Source organism: Procambarus clarkii, chromosome 59, assembly GCF_040958095.1.
Source record: "Procambarus clarkii isolate CNS0578487 chromosome 59, FALCON_Pclarkii_2.0, whole genome shotgun sequence".
Taxonomy (NCBI): domain Eukaryota; kingdom Metazoa; phylum Arthropoda; class Malacostraca; order Decapoda; family Cambaridae; genus Procambarus; species Procambarus clarkii.
The window spans coordinates 1931801-1944566 of NC_091208.1; the positions used below are offsets into that span (position 1 = coordinate 1931801).

Consider the following 12766-nt stretch of genomic DNA (forward strand, 5'->3'; position numbering starts at 1 on the left):
GGTTCTGATGTCCAACAATGAGGTTATTATTAGCAGAGATCTGGATGTAATCGGCAGTGTCTCCCTTGACCTTGATCTTCTCGGAACCGACCATTGTGTCAGCCTCAACTCTCGTGGAAACTAGTAGACACAAGACTATTATCTTGAATACTTCCCCTTCCATGCTCTTCTGTACACATACAAAACCCAGCACGAGATGCCGTCAGAGTAGCAGGCGCCCGCCCTGTCAAACGTGTATGAGCAGTTTTTTTTTTTTTGCCTGCTCTCTCCACGGTGTGGGTATTCTTATTATATTCTACTGCTGATAATTAATTCTCTCAAATAGCGGGTGCTGGAGAATGAGTTTTCTTGTAGGATTTTGGTTAGACTGCTGTGGTTTTGAACACTGTGGTGGCGACGACGGCGACACGCGCCATCTTATATACAGCGAGGTTACCTCAGCCAGACTCCAGGGCGTAATATAAGCTTAGGTTGACTTATTCAGCTTGTCTTATCAGCCATAATGTTTATTATTTTTTTTTAGATCAGGTGACCCAGAGTACATCATCAACATTAAGAAAGAAGTACCCCCTAATAAACTTCGGTCACACTTACTTCACACTACCATGCATGTTCACTGGTCCAGATCCTAAAAATCGTGTAAATTATTACTCTTGTTAACTACTGATTTTAAATCTTCCACAGCTTTTAGATTTTCAGGACCTTCAGTGAGTGTGAGTATATCAATCTCTTTATACAGTCTATTTCAGCATCACTACAAAAATTATACAATTACAGAGTGCAAACTATAACTTATCCTCTGAGATGATAATATACCTTTATCTTATAAGATAAAACTATAAATTATATCCTTTTCCCCAATTTGAATTATATCATAATGAGTTGTGGATTACAGATTACTTTTCTCCCTGAAACACCAATTATTCATCTACTAGCTAGGATATAATTCAAAATTTAAAATAATATACAAACTATATTATAATGTTATTGATGAAAAGATTTTTATCACATCAGTTGCTAAAAGAAGATAATCAAATTTTATTTTCACCACACATATATATATTTAAGGAATCTGATATAGATTTATGTTAATTATACTTTTGTATAAGAGGAGGCAGGAAGTTCCAAGGCAATCATAAAAGTCATGGTATCATCATCAAAAAAAAAACAACAACAAAAAATTGTCAAGAAAAAATGTATCCATAATGAGAAATTCTTCAGAGAAATAATTACAGACAAAGTGAAGAAAATAGTGGACATGCTTATTAATGTCCATGGTAAAGGAGATAAAATGATTTATAACCTCTTCAATTTAGATAGGTATTGGGAAAAAGTATCCACGGTTCCTTTAACCCAAAATACTTATGTAAACGCCTGTTTGTCTTACTTGAGAGATCCAGTGCACACATATGACGCTCTCATCAGAATGAATGTTTTATCTCATAATGAAAAAGGTGATTACATGTTTGGTCATCCAGTAATATTACATGATAATCATCTTGCTGGACGACAGCTTCTAATTAAACGTTCTCATGTGGATATGATTATTGGGACTGTGACAACTGAACAAGGATTGCTAAATGGTATCTATAATACTGGGCCGATTACTTGCCAATCAGTCACATGTAGCTTCTGTGAATATCTGATAGCTAAAAATTTTTATAATAAATTTGTACAAAATTGTATTTAATAAATCAAATTATAAAAACTGAAATGTATTTTTGTTATGAAGGTATCCATCTCTTTATACAAAGTAGCTACATTCCAACATTCGGTTTCAGTATCCCCAAAATTTTATCCTTTTCCCCAGTTTGAAATATTTTCATAAACAGTTGAAGATTTCAGGTCCAAAAAAAATAAATAATACATTCGCTATTATTCCAAGAAAAAAAATGCTTTATAATCATTTCTAAATAAATGGATCCATATTTTTGGCTGTGTTTGGCACAACCCAGCCATTGTTCGTAAATTTCATATTCTCTTGTTCAGCTGACACATTGCTGCATCTGCTCTGGGCAACCAGCTAGCTATGTCGCAACCTTATTATTTAGAACGGGAACTTTAGTTTAGGTGGACGTCACCATGAATTTAATGAATAGTTCAGATTGGAGAATTATCAATTACCACAATACCATCATTACAGCATGAGGCGAATTTTTGTTTTAAGTAAAACGAAAGATATAAAAGATTAGTTAGTTAAACCAAAAAATATATTTCATTTGTTGTTTTATAAATCAAAGAGATATATATTTTTTATTTCATTTTTAATAACTCCTTTACTCTAAATTATTTCAGATTAAGAAAAATATACTTTAGTTACGTGACTAATTAAATTGCGACATATTGGACAGTTACTAAGTTGTAAAAGACACAATTCACAGACACAAAAATGTTGGCAGGGTAAAATAAGAACACAACGTTCTTTATCTTGGCAGATATTACAGCGTGTATTCATTAAATTCTTATCATGTTGACAATCAGATGAAACTGTGGGTTGTTGACGTCCTAAATTCTTTATAGTAAAGCTCAATATCTGATCACATTTGGGATCAGATATACAATAAGTAGTTGTATTAGGCTCATTATTAGTCCTGGTTAATGTTACTGTGTCATTATTCATTAAGGTTAAACATATATTTTCAACTTCATCTTTTTCGTTTTGATTATTTTCTTCTATGATTTTAACCCTTTTAAATTTTCTTTGGTTAATATATAAATATCTTGTTATAATAGTTATAGCTTGATCATATGATTTAAATGATCGTCCAGAGTATATTACTACCTCTTTAAATACTCTTTTAACAATATCGCATTTGTAACTTTTAGATAAAGTTACTAAAATATCTAATTTGTTCATCATTTGCATAATTATATCATTAGAAAATATTTGGGGGGGATATTTAGTGATTGTAGATGAACGTATATTTTTAATAAAATCAGGCCCTTTCATGACCAATATATAATAACATTGTGTTGACCAACGCCCATGTTCTATCCATGGATCATGACCTTCTTTCCAATTTCGAAAATGCATATTGCAATAGAAACAGATTACTTCATCTCCACGAGGTGGTTTTTTTATAAAAAAAAACCCAGCTTGGGCTAACTCTTTTGGGCTGGGATGTTTTATTGAAAGTGGCCACGAGTCTTTGAAACTAGACAAGCGAACTCTAACCTCACTATATTTTTCATGATGTGGAGTTTTATGCAAGAGTATCCCCTTGGGTAATTTGTTTTTTTGATCTAATTCAAATTCCAAATCTTTATTATACTTAATATACTTGGGTTCTATGAGATAAGATGAAAATTCAATAGGAATATTACCTACTGGTTCGCCCTTCAAAAATGGACATTCAGGGCTTATTCTCCTATGAAATTCACTAAGTTTAATAGTGCTGTTATTTAAAATGAGTATTATATCTTCATTGAAATAATCGTCATCATTTAAAATATCATCCCAAGAATTTACATAGACATAACAAAATGCACAAGCGCATTCTATTCCTTTTTTCAGATAGAAGAAGCCATTAGTTACCAACTCTTTGGGCTTTGGATTACTTACAGGCCAATTAATAAATGTTTCTAATTGCTCTTGCTCGTATTTTAAATCATTGTCTATACACAGCATCTTTTATACTGATTAATCCTTGTGTCTTTTCTTCTATATATCAACATAAAAGAATTTTTTTTTTTTTACTGAATAGTTAAAATAGCTTTTATTTCATCACTAGTAGTTAAAAAATGTATTTTTAATTTGGTTGATTCTTTATTTTTTCTTAGTAAACCTACCTCCACATATGAATTTATATTAAATATATTTATTGGCAGAGGTTTATAATTATTATTATTATTATTATTATTATTATTATTATTATTATCATTATTATCTATTACATATATATTTGCTTGATTTACATTAGCTTCACTAAATATTTTTTGAACTAAAATACTCACAGAAGCCATAATATTTTTCATATCTTGATTAAAAGGTGAGGAATATGATGATGGGGGAAAAATATAACAAAATTTATTGGTTATATCGATTAAATCTGGAATAGTTTGCCCAGATATATACTGCATATTAATATTTTTTATATACTATTAATGAAACTTGGTTCAACTAGAACCATACACACAAATCTACATTCACATTACAAAGTAATATAAATGACACAGCATAAAGTATTCTGTGATAACATATGCTATTGACCTCAGAAACATTGACAGAGTTTATCATGTTATGAATTCAAAAAAAAATCATCTTAAATAATCATATAATTATTTATGCAACCTTTATTCCCATTTTCTTAATAATAGAAATTAATTTCTCCTTGTTTCTAAAGATTTCCTGATAAAGTGACACTTTATGTTGAAGAACATTGTTTTCTTGGATCAGATTATTCATATCCAGCACAAGTTGTTCTGTGGTCAACGTATTGGCAAGTAATTGATGAACCTGTTGGTGGGTCAAGATTAAAATACGGGACCCTTTACTTGCAAGAAGAATTTCCTTCATTGTTGTTATGGGTTGATTTTCTTCACTTGGGTCTTGGGGACAAGGACGCTTTTGGGAAGTTGAAACAGTCTTTACTCCAATCTCGTTTCCTTGGGAAATTCTGGTACGTCCATAGGTTCTGGGTCTGGCGGGTCTGGTACTACTTCCAGCATTTTCTTGACCTATTGCTCCAGTTGAATTTACTCCAATGTCGCTTCCTTGGGAAATACTGATAGGTCCATGTGTTCTGAGTCTGGCGGGTCTTACACTTCTACTGGCATTTTCTGCACTGAGTTCATGGGAAGTTGTTGCAACAACAGTCTGACCTACTGTGGAAGATGATGGAGTTGCCGCTCCAGTTGAATTTACTCCAATGTTGCTTCTTTTAGATAATTGCTGTTGTGTTCTGGGTCCTGCTAATTTCGGAGGCAATGGGTCCACTGTAACTCTAGCAGCGAAAGTATATGTTCTGCCTAAGTCTAAACAAACCGAACCATCAGTTGTTCTGTTATAGCCACTGCCTCGGACACGTACTAAAGACCTTATTAGCAATTTCATGTCAAATTCATATGGTGCAACCATTATGAAAAACACTGTGCGCTCTCTTATTTTATATGATCAATTGTTATCCACTTCCCTAGAAAGAAACTTCCAACAGACAAAGGGTGGTTGTAGACTAGTTGATGGATAGGTTGGTTGGGTGGCTGTTGACCAGTTGATGGATAGGTTGGTTGGGTGGCTGTTGACCAGTTGATGGACAGGTTGGTTGGGTGGTTGTAGACCAGTTGATGGACAGGTTGGTTGGGTGGTGGTTGAGCAGTTGATGGACAGGTTACTACCGTGAAAGAAAAAAAAAAATATTTGAAAAAGAATAAGACACATACACACATACATTAGTATATTAAATATCTCTGTAGCTGAGAGAGCCATCTATAATAACCTTTCGATATGATGCGTAGCCTGGCCCGAAGGTGTGGACCTCTTAGCAGGAGTTGAATAAGACTAACTGCAGTGTTTCCGTCGCCCCCTAGCATCACTCGTTTATCTTTTGCCCTTCTAGCTCCCCCCCCCCCCCCTCATCCCCAAACTCAGCATTGTTGTATATTGCAGTTGTGACTCAATAATTAGATCGCTTAGTTGAATGCCGCCATACCATCTTCAAAACTACACTGGCTATAACTTCATTAAAGTAATCGACATATATAAGCTCACCTTTACGATGGATGTGATTGATCAGAAGCTCATGTTCATTTTCATAATAAATATATTTTTGTGATAACTGAAGAATCATCATTTTATACAATTGCCATTTTGATATAGGATATGACATAAAATAAAGCTTGAAAATATCAACAATGTTTTCATTGCTTTTTGGGAATTGCCTGCTGATCTTCCTTAGACTAGTACCACGTAAAGTCCCAGTTCTGACTAAGCACTGTGTCAGCTGAGCCATATATAAGTATTCGTGGCCGCCGGCCATCCACTGACGGCCAGCCACACACCCTTCGCTGCTCTTCCAAAGAAAAAAAAGTGGTATGAAAAGCTCTCTTCAGAAAGAACTCACGCTGTTTCCTCAGATGGAATTAGAATGTAAGCTTATTCCTCATATAAATATAATATGTGATATTTTTTTTTCTCAAAAGTATCAGACACCTGATCTAGATGAAATCCAAAACAATTAAAATATACCTTGTCATTTGAAATCTCGGTTAATTACAAGGTTAGTAATGCCTGTGTGAAAATTGGCCATAACACCAAAGATCCTCATCAAGTTGATTTGGCTTATTACACGCTGGAGAATGGTGGCAAATCTTTACAAACTCACACTTACTATGAACTTGAACCCCTTTTCCAATCTCTGATGTCTCTTATTTTTTATTTTTTTTTGAGGGGGGGGGGGAGGTATTTACAAAATTCCTTTCTCTAATGAGTTGACTGCTTACCATCGACATCCTCTTATTTATTTTCAACTATTCCTCCCCTTATAGTGTTTATATGTCTATCCTTTAGATTCTTTTTCTCTGTTAATGCCTCGACTTGTCGCCTGCCTTGAGTCTTATCTTTTGCCCTTTGTTTTGCGTCTTTTAAGTTCGTTTTATCTCTTTTTTGTGTGGTTGTTTTCTCAAGAGTTTCAGGCGAAGAAACTTTCTGAGAGGCGATTGCTTTTAAAATGCTGTCATCACCCAATACACTTTCGTACTTAACTTTTAGGTTTTTAAGGAACCAAGATTTTTCTGCTTCCATATTAGCCTCGTGTAATAACGCAATCGATTTTAAATTCTTCTTTTCGTTATCGATAGACACTATTTGATTATTATCCTCATTGTTGCTTATAGAATACGTACCATTTATCAGGGTTAATTTACTAATATTGTATAGAATTGGGAAAACGGGTGCTATTTCTATAGCTTCATTTATCATCGGTATGTTCAATATTTCAGATAGCATATCTTGGTGGTTATATATTTCTCTTGAAAAATAAAGGTTTAATTGAATGGAACGCCGAAGAATATTATCGTTTATTACCATGACAAGATTCTTATAGAACTGGGCGCAGAATATAAATTTGAAGATATGATTTGAAAGTGAAATAAATAATTGCATCATTTCAGATTTCGCCATTTCATTCTTGCAAAACATTTTTCTCATTGAGTTTTTCGAATGCTGATCTTAAATACTTATTGTTGCATGTCCCGGCCAAGTAAGCATCGAGCTGAGTAGTGACAGCTTGGATGATTAATGTGAATTTATTCATTTGAGTTTTTCATATTCTATGGGGTCCACCGAAGTCTCATCATGGTTAATCATCGACAAATGCATTCTTGTCTCACTTAATTCTGAAAGCATTTGTTTGTTGGAATCCTGGAGACTAGCATTTGTCTGTTGAATGGTCAACAGGTTAGAAGTTATTGTTTCATTTTCTTCTTGTAAGGTCTTAACATGTAAATCATTTTGTTGTTGTAAAGCCAGTATTTCATGAATATTATCAGAAGGGAACTTACGAATCACGTTCAAGATAATGTAATAAAAGCGTTGTACATTATTTACATTCAAATCTTGCCTTATTTCCTTCTGGAATAATGTATATAGAATAGTAACGAATGCATAAACTTTTATAACTTCCTCATTCGTTCCTTTATGATCTTTTTCCAGGTCAACAATTCGTTTGGTTATAATTTCTTGAACTAAAACTATTGATGCCACCGCATCTATTAACAGTTTAGCAAGATAATTAGGTTCGTCTAATTGGCGTTTTAAATGATCATTTTCATTTACATAGGGCATTATTTGACGTTCGTGTTCATATACTGTTTCATCAATAATATTAGTTTTAAATTTTTCTAATATTTGATTAAATAAATTTCTTTCTTCCTCGTTAGTAAAAATATTAAGTAAATCATTATTTTGGAGTGGTTCAATATTAATAATATAATAATTTAAACGGGAAATCCTGTCTTTAATGTCCTTTTCACGTTCTTGGTAAATGTAGTTATCGCGTTCGGTATTCAACTGACTACTGAACCGATTTATTATTGCTTCAATTTGTGATTTTCTTGTTTCCTTTGATTCATCATCATCATCTAAAGGAAATATGCTTGAAAAACAATGAATTATATCGCTATTCGATAATGTAGGTTTTGTATAAAGTCGCTCTAATGTTTCAATATTATATTTATTTACTTCATTTATATTCTTTACTAATATATTATATTCATCATACTAAATTTGTTTAGAATTTTCACAATCAAGTAGTTTTTGTTCGCATTCCTCAAGATAATGTTTTTGGGATACTAATAGCTTATTATATTCTTCTTGGTCTGATTGTTTATCATAGTTGCATTTTTGTAGGGCTTGTTGGCATTCCAGAAATTGCATTTTCTGGATCCTTATATCGTTTTCACATGCGGCTAATTTCCTATTTAATTCTTCTTGTTGTTGACGACTTATAGTTAATTGTTCATGTGCACTTTTTAGTTCCTTTTCGAGTGCAACGTATTTGGATCTTATTCTAGTATTATTTGAATTTATTAAATCGGTTAGTTTTTCTTTTTCATCAGCTAAGTCTTTTATTTGTTTGTCTTTGTCTTCAGAGATATGTTGAATTTGTCTATCTTTCTCATTTACCAAAAATGCATATTCTGTTTCATACTTTTTCTTTTCATCATCGTATTGGATTCTAAGCTTCATTAATTCAGTATTATTTCGATCTTCTAGATTATTTTTCAATTTATTTTGATTATCTTGAAGAGTTAAATTTTCCTTCTTTAAATTCTCTATTTCATTTTCTTGGTCTCCTAATTTCTTTGTAAGCTGCACAATAGTAAGTTCTAAATCTCTCACACTTGTATTTAAATCTGTTATTGTGGCATCTTGATATCCACATTTAATTTCTAATTCACTTTTTTCATTCTCGCATTCATTACATTTTTTATTCAAATGAGCTATTGTTTGTTTTTGTTGATTCTGACTCTTAAGAGGATATGTTTCAGTTATTAATTTAATATATCGATCAGAGATAGTAAACAAATGAAGCATTTTATTCAATAATAAAATTATTCTTTTATCATCATCATTCACAACAACAAAATTGTTAATAAGAGTTTTTATGAATATACGTTCTCTCAAACCCGAGGAACCATTGTCTAGGAATGTTATAGTATTCACGATTATTTTAACAATTTCACTCATTTTTTTTTAAATTATTGATTTAATATAATTCTACGATCAGGTGACAAAAGTTAAGCAAGAAAAAGAAGGATGAGTGGGGCTTCATTTTCAAACAGGTAAAAGAAATTATTTATTTATTTACCTGATACTCATAGAAATTGTAGGGGACGATGGATTGAGAGAATTAATTGGAGGAGGAGGAGGAGATGGTGGGTGTGTTGAGTAAGTAGGAGGAGATAGTGGTTTCGGAAAAGGAACTTTTTTGGATGCTCCATTCCCTTATACCCCCTTCTCAACATAGAAATTTGTCTCTCCTGTTATTTAAACATTTTATACAAAACTGACAAATTTTGTTGAATAATATGGTTTTCATGTTTCAGCTTATTAATATTCAGCAATAGTTGCTGTTGTGTTCTGGGTCCTGCTAATTTCGGAGGCAATGGGTTCACTGGAACTGTAGCAGCGAAAGTGGATGTTCTGCTTAAGTCTAAAATGACTCCTCTGTTATAGGCACTGCCTGAGACACGTACTAAAGACCTTGACAATTGCATATCATCAAATTCATATGGTGCAACCATTATGAAAAACAGTATGTGCTCTCTTATTTTATATGATCAATTGTTATCCACTTCCCTAGAAAGAAACTTCCAACAGAAAAAGGGTGGTTGTAGTCCAGTTGATGGACAGATTGGTTGGGTGGTTGTAGATCAGTTGACAGACAAGTTGGTTGATTGGCTTGACCAGTTTGTGGAATGGTTGTTTGCTTCTTCAGTTCCGCCAGAGATTGAGTAGTACTGCTTGTTTTTTCACTTTCACTGTCTAGAAAGTTATATCAAGAGGTAGTATGTAGTGTAGTGTGCTTGGATGGCGACTCTACCACTAATTAATCCATAAACTGTGTTCTGCTGCAGGCTACCTTAGTGACACTTTTATACTACCTTAAAGACAAAAAAAAAAATAGAAATATCTATTTTGAAAGGATACACACACACATATTGGTATAACTAAACTACAACTTTTCCTCATCTGAGATTATATCTGGGGAAAGGAATAATATTTCGTCAATAATAATTATAAGGTATTTATTATAGGAATAATAAGATTTAAAATTCATATATTTCCAGCCGGGTTGATAGATAGGATACATTATGTTATGCAAATGGTCTAAAATCATCCTTATTACTGTAGGTGTGGACATATTTTTGTATCCAACACAACTTTCTTGACAATGATGTTTTCTAATTTCTTAGAAGAGTCTTGGGTACGAAGTATTTTCAATATAGTCTCCCTCAGCACCTTCAGCCGCCAGCACATCTGCACGTTCATTTCCATAAATTCCAACATGTTAGGTTTTGCAGTATTGCTCTCAAATCGTACATATCATATCATTATCACACATCTAAAACATTCTTTACTAGGATATAATTACTTTAAAAGTATATTTTATCTCAGCTCTGCAAATTGGACATGTGGATATGTTTGATGCACATTTGAAACAAGTGCACATGTGATTACAAGGAAAAAACATTAACTCACTCTCATTCTCCATACAAATCTTACACTCAATCACTCTGTGTCTAATTTTACCTTCTGATTTTGGGAGAGCGGCAACTTGATCACTTATTCTACCAAATAATGGTTGTGGGTTAGAATCACCTGACATTGGTGGGCTTGGGACAACATCAACTTCAGTCAATGTCAATTCATCAACTATTGTAGATTCTACTTGCTGATTGGGGTAAGACGCCAACTCAGTTCCATCAGACATTGGTTGGCTTGGAACAACATCAACTTCAGCTAATGCCAATTCATCTACTATAGGCTGTATTAAAGTTGTAGATGATTCTACTTGTTGGTTTTGGTCAGAAGCCAACTCATTTCCATCAGACATTGGTTTGCTTGGGACAATATCAACTTCAGCCAAGGCTAATTCATCTACTATAGGCTGTATTAAAGTTGTAGATGATTCTACTTGTTGGTTTTGGTCAGAAACCAACTCATTTCCATCAGACATTGGTGGGCTTGGGACAACATCTTCAGCCAATGTCAATTTATTTACTATAGGCTGTATTAAAGTTGTAGATGATTCTACTTGTTGGTTGGGTCAGAAACCAACTCTTTTCTAACTTCGTCTTCTATGTACTGTAAGACTGCTTCAATAAATGACTCAATGTTAAAGAAAGGTAACCCCTTCTCTTTGAGTTGATTATGATACGTTGTCATCACATGATCTTCCTGGAAACCCATTGAAATAAGGTGCTTAGTCATGTCTAGTTCCTTAATAAGTTTGTGTTGATCTTCATTGATATGGGTTATTGAAGGGTTTGTCTCATAAGGTGGCCTTTCTCCTTGAACCTGAAAAAAAAGAATAAAGTTAATGTTACAAATGGCTTTTATAAAGATTACAATAATAATAGTCAACCTTCATTTCAAGTTACTGTAACTCATCTAGCTGACATACCTGATCAATGAATTCTTTTCCTTTCGTCAAGAAGAGGAAGGTACACTCTGGGTACCAGGGAGCATGTTCATCCCAAGGTATATCATCAGTTTCCCAGTTTCGAAGTCCATTCCCACAATGATAAAAGCGCACATGATCACTTAAACCACAATAGAAGAATCCAGCTTCTGACAATTCAGTTGGTTTCTGTGTTACACGTTCAGGCCAATTGTTAAAGCTTGCTAGGCGACTTTCAAGTGTTAAGTAGTCTTTTCGCTTGGCGATGGTATGCTGGTGAACTCCATTGTTTGTCATAGGACTTAGACCACAGACATCTATTCCTTGTGTATAGGACGAATTTTTACTATTTCTCAGTGGAACGGAATAACCCATTGAATTTTTCATTAAATAGTAGTGGAAAATTTCCCACTGGTTGGTTTCGAATGAATGGACAATGGGGAAAGTGAAACTGATGTTCGCCTCTGGGAGTGTCTCCTCTTTCCCAGGCACCAAGAATGCCTCGACAAAAGACACAAGCAACGTGGTCATTTGTTCGCAGGTAGTAAAAGCCATCACGAGCCAAATCAGATGGTTCTAACCATTCAAGTGGCCAATCTATGTAGGTATCCAAACGTTCCTTTTCAAACCGTAAACTGTCATATGAATCAAACTTCTTAGAAATAGATCTTTTCACGTTCTGATTAAATGTGCATTCTGGTTTCTCTTTCTTATGTAAAGCAATGATTCTATTTTCATCTTGGTTTACGTTCGTGGCATCAATTTGAAAATGGCACATTGAACATTCTAAAAGATTTGCTTTATGAGTATAATAGAAACCCGCCTTTGCAAGTACATGACTGTTTACACTGAAGTTACAGTCCTTAAAAGTCTCCAAACGATTTTTTTCTTCTCTCATTGCTATGAAAACAAAATGTGAGTGTTGTATTAGACTGACTAGTTAGTGACTGAGAGAGGCATCTCTCTCTCTCTCTCTCTCTTTATATAATACACAATCTCCCTCCCCCATCCTCCCCCTCCTCCTTCTCCTCGTCCTCTTCCTGTTGACTCATAGACTTAAAATTGGGACTATAGAGTTTATCAGCTGAAATCCTTTACCAAATCCCTTAGTAAAAAGCTGAAATAATGGTAAGAAAAATATAGGG

The 12766-nt window shown here is 33.7% G+C and overlaps 2 protein-coding genes across 2 annotated transcripts; both read right to left on the bottom strand.

The window, feature by feature from the left end:
* Window positions 1-8215: 8215 nt before the first annotated feature.
* On the bottom strand, window positions 8216-11177 carry LOC138353647 (putative leucine-rich repeat-containing protein DDB_G0290503). The gene is made up of 3 exons (XM_069306831.1): window positions 11013-11177; window positions 10700-10892; window positions 8216-8850 (listed from the first exon to the last, which is right to left on the bottom strand). The coding sequence occupies exons 1-3, from the start codon at window positions 11175-11177 to the stop codon at window positions 8216-8218; spliced, it is 993 nt and encodes a 330-aa protein (XP_069162932.1).
* Window positions 11178-11251: 74 nt separating this feature from the next.
* On the bottom strand, window positions 11252-12544 carry LOC138353648 (baculoviral IAP repeat-containing protein 2-like). The gene is given in 3 exon segments (XM_069306832.1): window positions 11252-11518; window positions 11625-11976; window positions 11978-12544. Coding segments are annotated over 3 exon segments (1161 nt in total). The 5' UTR covers window positions 12520-12544.
* Between the last annotated feature and the right edge of the window lie 222 nt (window positions 12545-12766).